The sequence below is a fragment of the Salvelinus sp. IW2-2015 genome, linkage group LG1 (genome assembly GCF_002910315.2).
Source record: "Salvelinus sp. IW2-2015 linkage group LG1, ASM291031v2, whole genome shotgun sequence".
In the NCBI taxonomy this organism is placed as follows: Eukaryota; Metazoa; Chordata; class Actinopteri; order Salmoniformes; family Salmonidae; genus Salvelinus; species Salvelinus sp. IW2-2015.
In genome coordinates, this window is record NC_036838.1 from 6,015,005 (window position 1) to 6,025,879 (window position 10,875).

The 10,875-nt window shown below is 44.5% G+C and overlaps 3 protein-coding genes across 5 annotated transcripts in view; 1 reads left to right on the forward strand and 2 right to left on the reverse strand.

Moving 5' to 3' along the window:
• Window positions 1-5,255, reverse strand: part of LOC111953447 (peroxisomal acyl-coenzyme A oxidase 1) — a 28,448-nt gene extending 23,193 nt beyond the window's left edge. For 2 of the 3 annotated variants that reach the window (XM_023972848.2, XM_023972769.2), the window contains exons 1-2: window positions 5,147-5,255; window positions 3,386-3,545 (exon numbers count right to left, since the gene is read on the reverse strand). In XM_023972848.2, coding sequence (XP_023828616.1) covers window positions 3,386-3,545; window positions 5,147-5,255 — 269 coding nt within the window. Of the gene's footprint in view, window positions 1-3,385; window positions 3,546-5,146 lie in introns of those variants that run through there. The other variant, XM_023972923.2, reaches the window with a different exon arrangement.
• Window positions 5,256-5,556: 301 nt separating this feature from the next.
• LOC111955358 (CST complex subunit TEN1) lies at window positions 5,557-6,911 on the forward strand. Its single transcript, XM_023975614.2, has 3 exons — window positions 5,557-5,645; window positions 5,920-6,077; window positions 6,148-6,911. The coding sequence occupies exons 1-3, from the start codon at window positions 5,557-5,559 to the stop codon at window positions 6,309-6,311; spliced, it is 411 nt and encodes a 136-aa protein (XP_023831382.1). The 3' UTR covers window positions 6,312-6,911.
• Window positions 6,912-7,000: 89 nt separating this feature from the next.
• Window positions 7,001-10,875, reverse strand: part of LOC111952030 (envoplakin-like) — a 14,850-nt gene continuing 10,975 nt past the window's right edge. Inside the window, exons 12-13 of the mRNA XM_070448497.1 lie at window positions 9,738-10,595; window positions 7,001-9,487 (exon numbers count right to left, since the gene is read on the reverse strand). Coding sequence (XP_070304598.1) covers window positions 7,415-9,487; window positions 9,738-10,595 — 2,931 coding nt within the window. The 3' untranslated portion in view covers window positions 7,001-7,414. The remainder of the gene's footprint in view (window positions 9,488-9,737; window positions 10,596-10,875) is intronic.

Sequence of the window (10,875 nt, forward strand, 5' to 3'; positions counted from 1 at the left end):
AAGGAGATGTGCCGCGCTGCATGAGGCTAATGGTGGTCACACCAGATACTGACTGGTTTTCTGATCCACGCCCCTACATTTAAAAAAAAAAAGTATATGTGACCAACAGATGCATATCTGTATTCCCAGTGATGTGAAATCCATAGATTAGAGCCTAAAGAGTTGATTTCAATTGACTGATTTCTTTATATGAACTGTAACTCAGTAAAATCGTTGAAATTGTTGCATTTATATTTTTGTTCAGTATAGTTTCAAGTTACAACATTTATTCGCCACGTGCGAATAACAGGATAAAACAGGTGTAATGAACGGGTACAAGGAAATTCTTTGAGAGCTCTTTCCCAACAATGCAGTGATAATAGAATAAAAACCACACAACAACTACATCAAGAGTTAAAGACGTTGCTGGATATTGGCGGGAACTGGAATACGCTGTCGTACACGTCTTCCCAGAGCATCCCAAACATGCTCAATGGGTGACATGTCTGGAGAGTTTGCAGGCCATGGAAGAATTGGGCCATTTTCCACTTCCAGGAATTGTGTAAAGATGCTTGCGACATGGGGCTGTGCAATATCATGCTGAAACGTGATGGCAACGGATGAATAGCACGACAATGGGCCTCAGGATCTCACCACGGTATCCCTGTGCATGTAATTTGCCATCCATAAATGCAATTGTGTTTGTTGTCCGTAGCTTATGCCTGCCCATACCATAATCCCACCGCGGGTCACTCTGTTCACAACGTTGACATCAGCAAACCGCTCTCCCACACGAAGCCATACATGTGGTCTGCGGTTGTGAGGCCAGATAAACTTACTGCCAAATTCTCTAAAACGATATTGGATGCAACTTATGGTAGAGAAAAACATTCAACTCTCTGGCAACAGCTCTGGTGGAAATCTCTGCAGTCAGCATGCCAATTGCATGCTCCCTGTGGCATTGTGTTGTGTGACAAGACAGTACATTGTAGAGTGGTCTTTTATTGTCCCCAGTACAAGGTGCACTTGTGTAATGATCATGCAGTTTAACCAGTTTCTTGATATGCAACACCTGTCAGGTGGATGGATTATCTTGGCAAAGGAGAAATGCTCACTAACAGGGATGCAAACAAATTTGTTCACAAAATTTGAGAGAAATAAGCTTTTTGTGTGTATGAACATTTTCTGGGATCTTTTATTTCACCTCGTGAAACATGGGACCAATACTTTACAGGTTGTGTTTATTTTTGTACTATTACTGCACTGTTGGGTAGAGCTCTCAAGTTAAGCATTTCACTGTACTTGTGCATGTGACAAAACTTGAATCTAAAATATAATTACCCCCCCTCGCTAAAAATGATACTTACAAGTATTCTAATACTAATGTTCAGATATTCGAATAAGCCTGCACATCCCTAACACACACAAACTTTTATAGCCACATGGGACTCATTACCTTTACCCTCAGCTTCTTTAGCAAGGTAGTGGTCGTCTTGGAGGTGTGTTTGGGGTCGTTATCATGTTGGAATACTGCCCTGCGGCCCAGTCTCCGAAGGGAGGGGAYCATGCTCTGCTTCAGTATGTCACAGTACATGTTGGCATTCATGGTTCCCTCAATGAACTGTAGYTCCCCAGTGCCGRCAGYACTCATGCAGCCCCRGACCATGACACTCCCACCACCATGCTTGACTGTAGGCAAGACACACTTGTCTTTGTACTCCTCACCTGGTTGCCGCCACACACGCTTGACACCATCTGAACCAAATAAGTTTTTCTTGGTCTCATCAGACCACAGGACATGGTTCCAGTAATCCATGTCCTTAGTCTGCTTGTCTTCAGCAAACTGTTTGCGGGCTTTCTTGTGCATCATCTTTAGAAGAGGCTTCCTTCTGGGACGACAGCCATGCAGACCAATTTGATGCAGTGTACGGCGTATGGTCTGAGCACTGAAAGGCTGACCCCCCACCCCTTCAACCTCTGCAGCAACTGGCAGCACTCGTACGTCTATTTCCCAAAGACAACCTCTGGATGACGCTGAGCATGTGCACTCAACTTCTTTGGTCGAGCATGGCGAGGCCTGTTCTGAGTGGAACCTGTCCAGTTAAACCGCTGTATGGTCTTGGCCACCGTGCTGCAGCTCAGTTTCAGGGTCTTGGCAATCTTCTTATAGCCCAGGCCATCTTTATGTAGAGCAACAATTCTTTTTTTCAGATCCTCAGAGAGTTCTTTGCCATGAGGTGCCATGTTGAATTTACAGTGACCAGTCAGTATGAGGGAGTGTGAGAGCGATGACACCAAAGTTAACACACCTGCTCCCCATTCACACCTGAGACCTTGTAACACTAATGAGTCACATGACACCGGGGAGGGAAAATGGCTAATTGGGCCCAATTTGGACATTTTCACTTAGGGGTGTACTCACTTTTGTTGCCAGCGGTTTAGACATTAATTGCTGTGTGTTGAGTTATTTTGAGGGGACAGCAAATTTACACTGTTATACAAGCTGTACACTCACTACTTTACATTGTAGCAAAGTGTCATTTTGTCATTGTTGTCACATGAAAAGATATACTCAAATATTTACAAAAATGTGAGGGGTGTACTCACTTTTGTGATATACTGTATATATAAATAAACAAAACAGACTTGGATCAGGAAGATACCAATAAACACAATGCAATTACTCATGGGGCTAATAGAAGGCAATACATTAGCATGGGATGTGAAGAAGACTTTAGCATAAAGGTGAAAGGCTTAGAGACTGTTTGTGTAATTTCAGCAAATGCTGGGTTTTGCTTCAGTGTGTCCAAAGCAGCCTCAATACAGCCATCTGCACTTCAAACCTCAAAACAAGCATGAGAAACCTCAGCGATGTTTGTCACGCTGTGTTTACCATTAGAACTTTCTGTGAAATGTTAAGAAAGAAAAGAAAACATGAAATGTGTGATGACTGGAGGATACCGGGAAGTATGATATTTGCTTTGATCATCCAAAACCCTTACAGAATTCATACAGTCCATTAAAACCAAATCCTGCTTGTAAACAACAAAACTAGCCCAAATGATCTTCAATTCCTCACCTTTCATTACTTTCATCTGCATAGGTCAGTACACCTAACAGGTTAGCTGACAGGAAGACAACTCTATGGACAAAACCCTATATCTATTTTCACATTTCTAGTTGTGATGTGCAGGTCCATAGCATTTACACTGACGTCATTTAACAGACTCTCTTATCCAGAGCGACGTACAGGAGCAATTAGGGTTAAGTGCCTTGCTCAAGGGCATATCGCCATACTTTGGGATTCAAACCAGCAACCTTTCGGTTACTGGCCCAATGCTCTTAACCGCTAGGATACCTGCCGCCCAAAGCAGGTAGCTGGCCTGGGTCTGTGTCCCAGCCTTACCTCTTGTAGCAGTAGATTTCCTCAGGGTCTGAGATGCCATACTCTCTGAGCTTCAGGATCATCTGGGCACTCTTCTTCACGGCGGCATCGTATCGCTCGCTCCTGGACAGGAAGTTGAGGTCCTCACTTTGGAAGTCTGGGTCACTGATCACCAGTGACTCTGCAGGGGATAGAGAAGATTGGGAGATAAACAGTAAACAGTGTCGGAAACCCAGGCTTTTGGAAGGGTGGCCATGCGAGACTAGGTCGAACACTATGTGCAAATTGGGTAGTATTACCATTGGATAAATAAATGTATGTAATATCATTAGCTACATTTCTATCTGCAACATAATACACCACTGCTCGACCATAGATCGGCTGTAGTGGAAAAATAAGAAACACTAGCCAGCTTCTCTGCGACTCTTTAGCGTGTAGCAGTGTACAATAACAGCAGGGCTTCTTTTGTGAAATACTTACGGCAGGTAGGTTAGAGCGCTGGGCCAGTAACCGAAAGGTTGTTAGATCGAATCCCCAAGCTGACAAGGTAAAAATCTGTCGTTCTGCCCCTGAACAAGACAGTAACCCACCTTTCCTAGGCGTCATTGAAAATAACAATTTGTTCTTAACGGACTAGTTAAATAAAAACTTGTGTTCAACTGTACCTGAAGCCTGGCTTTTCTGCTGTAAAGATTGGAACCATATATTTCACTATGTAATAGGTCACTGCATCCATTATCTCCTTCCACCTCAAACGTTTCTTGTCATAAGTGATTACGTTTGAAAAGGATGCGGCTATGGTAGTTTGTCTTTTAGCAGACGTTTTGGGAATGACCGACTGGAATCGGCATTGCGTAGTTTCAGTTACAGGTGTTGGAAGGGGTTGGTTGTACTTCTGCTTTTCGTAGGAATTGTCTTTTGACACATTTTGCACAGGACATTCGTTTGCTGAACATCAGACCTCTTGAACCCGAACCACTTCCATATTACTGAAAAAAATATATTGCTGCCATTTTTGGGGATGATTTCATCCTCACGAGAGGCTGAGCTAGCTTCCTCACATTCCATTTTGGTGGAACTCCTACTGTTACACTTCTCCGGCGTGGTTACAATTTGTGAAAGCTGTCCAGGGTTGTGATTGGTGGATAACCGCTGTGCACGTGTTGTCACGCAATTGGGACATGATTCGACATTGGGCTGACAAAGAGACAGTGAGATGTTGCATTTGTAAAACGTTACAACATTATAACAGAACCTCGATTCTTGCGATACAGGCATTTTCCAAATCGCGCTAAAACATAAACTCAAATATATCGAGAGAAAAAACACGATATATCGCCCAGCCCTAGCAAGTGACCCTAACATGCTATCTAAGCAAGGTTGCTGCAAGCTGGCTATGTTATCTGGCAATGAACAAATCAGAGCCTCGTTTACACAAAACAGCATGCACAAGTTACAATGAATGCAGAAATTGGCCTTAATCTTGTCATTGTACAATTATAAACAACAGCTGACTGGTTATAACTACTGTTACAACAACAGATAGATAACCTAGCCTAGGCAGCAGATAGAGGCCGTGCAGATATAGCGACTACTATCGGTTGCCTAGCCTGTGTAAACCAACCTTCGCCAATGTAGGTCAGCTAGCTAGTTATGAACTTGTTTTGTTAGCTAGCTAGCTGCTAGTTCAATATTTTGTTTACACTTGTTTCATGGTGCTTTACCTCGCGAGCAAAGATAGGCTACACATACGAGACACAATACAAGACATTCCAACCTTACCAATTTCTCTTCTTCTTTTGGTCTTCTCGATGCCTCCGTCCAGAATATGTGTGAGTTTCTCCACGTCAAATGTAGCGTTCTCACGCTCTCTAGTTATGTCAGGATTCATGGCGAAATAAATAATATTTTCCTTTGCAAAATACGACGTTGCGTGTGGCAATAAAATGTGAGTTGTGTGATCTTAGGACTACATGAGCAAAGTTCAGCACTGCAATAACTGGAGCCTGAATAATTATTGACGACTTCCTGAATGGCTAGAAAAGGGGGCGCGTAAAAAATATTCACGTTATGTGACGTTGTGAAACATTACGGCCTTCAACAATTACGGCCTTGAACATTACGGACAAAACACTAATCTGGCATCTTTATAGTATTTGGCCTATTTTACCCTTTGATAACTTATTGAGAAGATGCTTCCAGCACCTGCAGTCTTTCATTTCCTTTGGGAAGTCAACTTTGGTGCAGTCAAGGAGGGAGATTCAGTGAGAACATTTGGAAGGTGAGGAGTGTCTACCGCAATTGTTATTAAGAAAGGGGTCGTGGTTATGACTGGAGCGAATCAGTGGAATGGTATCAAATACATGAACCGCATGGTTTCCAGGTGTTCGATGCCATTCCATTTGCTCCGTTCCGGCCATTATTATGAGCCGTTCTTCCGTCAGCAGCCGCCTCTGGTACTATCTTTAAAACACACCATGTATAATCGTAGTTTTGTTTAAATGATTTGTTATCCCTTTTGGATTGCATGGCTAACAGACTAGTTCATTTTCTAGATTGGTGAGTTACCAACCAGAGGAATCGAAGGCTACACTGTCTATCCAGCATGCAGCAAGACAGCACCAAGTTGTTGTTCAGACTCCATTTGTGGAACCCTTTGACCCCATCATTGGAGCCCAGTACATAGTTCTGGGCGAGATTGAAAAAGCAGAGGGTAAGATGAGGTTTTTATTTGGTTTATATGCTTTTTAACTCCCAAAACCCACGTACCTATCTCTTCACAGGAGGCGATGGTGTGATGGTCCATGCCCGTGTGCTGAACTGTGTGGATGGGGTGAACCTAGCCCTGCTACAGAGAGGTGTCAATGAACAGAGGAGCTACTTCAGAGAGAGGGGGGAGAGCAAGGGAGATGCTGCTACTGCTGCTCAGCCATGTGCTCCTCTCTGACCTGGACCCAAATAAGAATTAATCTGTCACAACTGCTGCACTGATATAGTGCTACTGGTGTAAAGTTATGAACCAGGTGGAATTGAATGTTCTTTTGTACATGTTGTACTGTTTATATGACCTCATTTATACCTCAGATGGATTGTGTCAAAAGGTCATATTTTATTATGGTTGGGACATTTTCCCAAATAGCCGATTACATGGATGTGTCAAAGATTATGAGACTGTGCCTCTAGCTAATTTAGAATGGCGAAGGGTGGAATTACACTATAAAAAGACTTCTGAGGAAATCCTGATTGATACACAAAAGCTGCTTGTTCTGGTGCATTGTAAAGTCCTGCCATTACTTGTCATACGATATCAGTTCTGGAAGACACCCTCTTCCTCCTGACAGAGTTTGGCAGGTTCACTGAATGTTGGGTCAGGTGTATGAAGTAGGTCAAGAAAATGCATACTTACATTCTTATTGTAGCTAATCTAAGATAAGAGAGAATGTTTGATGTGGCCATTTATGCAATGTTTACATTTGTGAGTGAAAACTGATATGTCGTTTGGAAATGTATCTTTGTGAGAAACATAAATTCTTGATTTGATATTAGATGTATTTGTGGACGAGGTGTGTGTTATCGTGTTGCTTTGTTTGGTAGTTAATTCGTCTATTGTGTTGGAAATGAAGAAGCAAGCACAGGTTGACAATCTAATCTTTAATAATTATTTTCTTGATACAGTATCAAGGTTGCATTTAAAAGGATCAGTGTCAGGAGAATAATAAGACATAGACAAGCAAAACTTAGTCAATAACATTGCACCATGTCCCATCATCTCTAGTAAAACAATCATATCAAGGATAAACAAAAAAACAAAACTCCTTTGTGTCTTTCCTTTTTTAAAGTAGATTCTGCCATCTCCAAACAAATTTGGTAAACAAAAGCAACTCAGCAGCAACAATCATGACCTTACAGTGAGCTATGCCGTATTCTCAGACAAAATTTAATTACACATTCTGGGTAGTATTGATATTTATGTTTATACAATATAATTTGACTTCATATTATTCACCCTAGAGACAACAATACCCTCCAAGCACACTGTTAACAGGTCTATTATCTCGAAGAAAATCGATGAGAATTGTATGTAGGGGTGTAGCTGCTGCCAGACACTTTGGAGGAAGCAGGTAGCATCAGTAGGCCAGACTGAGGATCTGTCTTGCAGCGGGCCATCGCTTGCTTGTAGTTGATTTTATCCTTTGTTGTGGGGTCGACGATTTCCTTGGCGTAGTTGTACTCGTCCTGAAGCTCTCTCATCATGGTGCTGTCAATCATTTTGTTTCCAATGGCCTCCTGTATGCCCACACGGTCCGTGTTGTTGGGATTTACCAGCCCTCCCGTCAGGTGTTGCACCTCCATGTAACGCAGGGCAGTTTCTTTGGGCATCCAACCTTTCAAGACGGCCTCTCCCACCGACAGGCGTTCTCTGGTCGTGGGGTCCTCCACGCCAGTGTAGGCTTTCTGGGCGTTGAGTAGCCTCTGCAGTTGGCTCGAATCGATGAGGCCCCTCTCGGCTGCTTTGTGGACCGAGTATCTCTCCTGTGTGCTGATGTCAATGATGCCCCCTGTAGCAGCCTGTGCTTCCAACAGCTTCTGTGCCGTGCCGCTTTCGATCAGCTTGCGGGCCACTGCACTGCGTATGGAGACGCATGTGTCAGTGTTTGTGTCAATTACACCAGCGATAGGATATCTTTCCTTCGGGGCAGGAACAGGGGCACTGCTGGTAGGGGACGACTTTAGCGAGGATGCTGGCTTTGATGTGATTGAGTTGAACTTGGGCTGTTTCTCTTTTTCACCTGCGACAAGGAGGGCAAACTCTGAAATAGGCATTTTCCCATCCTTGTATTTTTGCAGATCATACTGGGTCAGTTTTCCATCTCTCAAGGCATTTTTGATAGAGTACTGCTTGCCGCTCTTGCGATCCTGCAGCACAGAGGTCTCCCCATCAGGTCCCATGGAAGTTATTTCCTCCCAATCGCACTCCAGCTCTTGCAGATGCATGTACTGGGTACGGTCGATCAGTCCCTGCAGGTAGGCTTCATATGGCGATAGTTCTTTGCCAGTATCAGGGTCCAAGATGGTGATTTTAGTGGAGACATTGGTCTCCTTTGTCCGGGTCTCTGTATGGTCTTCCTTCTCCTTGTCCCTTTGGAGTTCCCTGATGGTGTTGTCTTTCTGGTGGATCGTGTCTTTCTCGTCCAGTATCTCCCTCTCCAGACGCTGCACGTCAGACTCCATCTTGACGCTCTTTTGCCTGTTGATCTGGCTTCTCTCGCTCATCAGCTTGGTCTGCTGCTGGAACGATACGCTGATGTCTTGCCTCTCAGACTCCAACTTCTTCAGCTCCCGGGTGAGGTTGTCTTTCTCCCTCTGCAAGGTGTCCCTGGCCAGAATGAGACTTGTCTCTTCCCGAGAAGTGCTTGACTGAGTGCCATTCAGTCGGTTGAGTTTATCAGAGAGTTGTTTGATTTTTTCCTCCAGGTCCTGCCTGGCATGTTTCTCCTGAGACACCAGGCCCTTCAGGCGGTATCTCTCTGCTTCTACAGCCTGGTCTTTCTCCACACGGATAACCTCTTTGTACACTGTCTTCTCAATGGCCTTTTCTCGCTGAAGGAGCTCAAGCTTGACATTGGTGTTCCTGATGTTTCTCTGAATATTCAGGACGTCATTGGTTTCCTTGTCCATGTCTGAGCGAAGACCATTGGTCATCCTCTCCAGTCTGGGGTCTCTCTCAACTTTCAGGACCTCCTCGACAACGATACTCTCCTCGACGGGCGGTGGGGCATTCTCAAGCTCTTTGATGCGCAGTTTGATCTGTTTCAGTTCAAACTCCACTTTAATCTTCCTCTGATGTTCGTCACTCTGCTTTAGGATGTTCTCCTTCTCCTCCACTAAGGTTTTAAGTTTTTGCATCTCAAGCTCTAGCTGCCGGCGGGACTTAACCTCCTCATCCAGACTCCTGCCAAGCTTATCATGCTCAACTATCTGCTTGGGGTCCTTCTGTAGACGCACCACCTCCTGCACCACCACTTTTTCCTCTGGCTTTTGTCTCTCCAGCTGGATGTACTTGTTTTGCAGGTCGAACACCATCTCCTCAGTGGTACGGCGACACTGTTGCTCTTCGCGTACCTCNAGTGTAGGCAATGGTCCTGGTCAAAAGTATTTCACTATATAGGGAATAGGGTGCACTGGTAATGTCCCACCCACCTGGATCTCCTGGGTACGGGCTGTCTCTTATACACATCTAGATGTGTAGACGCACCACCTCCTGCACCACCACTTTTTCCTCTGGCTTTTGTCTCTCCAGCTGGATGTACTTGTTTTGCAGGTCGAACACCATCTCCTCAGTGGTACGGCGACACTGTTGCTCTTCGCGTACCTCCTTTCTCAGCCGATCAGCCTCCTTCTCCAAGAGCGGATCGTCCTCATACTTGAAGATATCTTTGGTCGTAAGCTTTGTCTCCACCTTGGATTTTTCTGCTTTCCACTCGTCCCTCTCTTTTCTCAGGAGGTTAATCTGGTCCTCTACATTATTGTAAGTATGGTGCAGATGGTTCACCTGATCATTTAGCCTTTGTATCTCTCTTTCATTCTCAGGGCTCCTCTCCTCTTTCACCACGTCTTGGATGACTTCCTTCAGCTCCACCTTTGGCTTCTTGGAACGCAGGGCTTCCAGATCGACCATGACCAGAGTGATCTGGTCCTGTAAGTCAGAACGCTGCTTGTTCAAGTCTTGAACATCTTTCTTCAGACGCATTATCTCCAACTCTGTTTGTGGATCTATGCGGTAGATCTCATTGACGATTTCCTTGAGTTCGACCTTGGGCTTCCACTGCCCCACCTCGCTATACCGAATTTTGAGCTGAGAGACCTCCTTGACCAGAGAGTCCGTCTCAATTTTCTCTCCCTCTAGGCCTGATCGAATCCTCTTGGATTCATTGATGAGCTCAGGGTCCTGTTCGACTTTCTTCACCTCCCTGGTGACCATCTTGGGCTGAATGGTGGGAATGATCCTCTCCAATGCATTGATCTGGCTCCTCGTTTGGAAGATCTCGTCATTCAGAGTCTTGCTCTTGTGGCCTTCATCTGCGATTTCCTTTTCAAATGTTTTAACAGCCTTGAGCATCTCTGGATCCTTCTCCAATCGAATCACCTCCTTTTTCATAACCTTCTCCCTGATGTTGGGTCTTGTAGCATTCAGGTTTTTTTTGGCTGAATCATTGAGGGGACAGTTCACCTCAGGTCGAATTCAGCGTTCGGAATGGGACGTTTGAAAGTGGGGCACCAAACATTCAGGGTCTGCTTCGGATACACCTGACACAGAGCATTGCACGTAGACCTGTAAGGCCAGGAGCATATGTTTCATGTAATTATATGAATGCTATGGAATATATTCAATTTTTGTTGAATTAATGTTCATTCTAATGATGTGTGTGTGTGTGGGTGGCACAGCATGGTGAGTGCTTGACGAATCAAGAAAGGAGGGCTGTTTATTTAGGCGTGAGGAAAGACCGTGT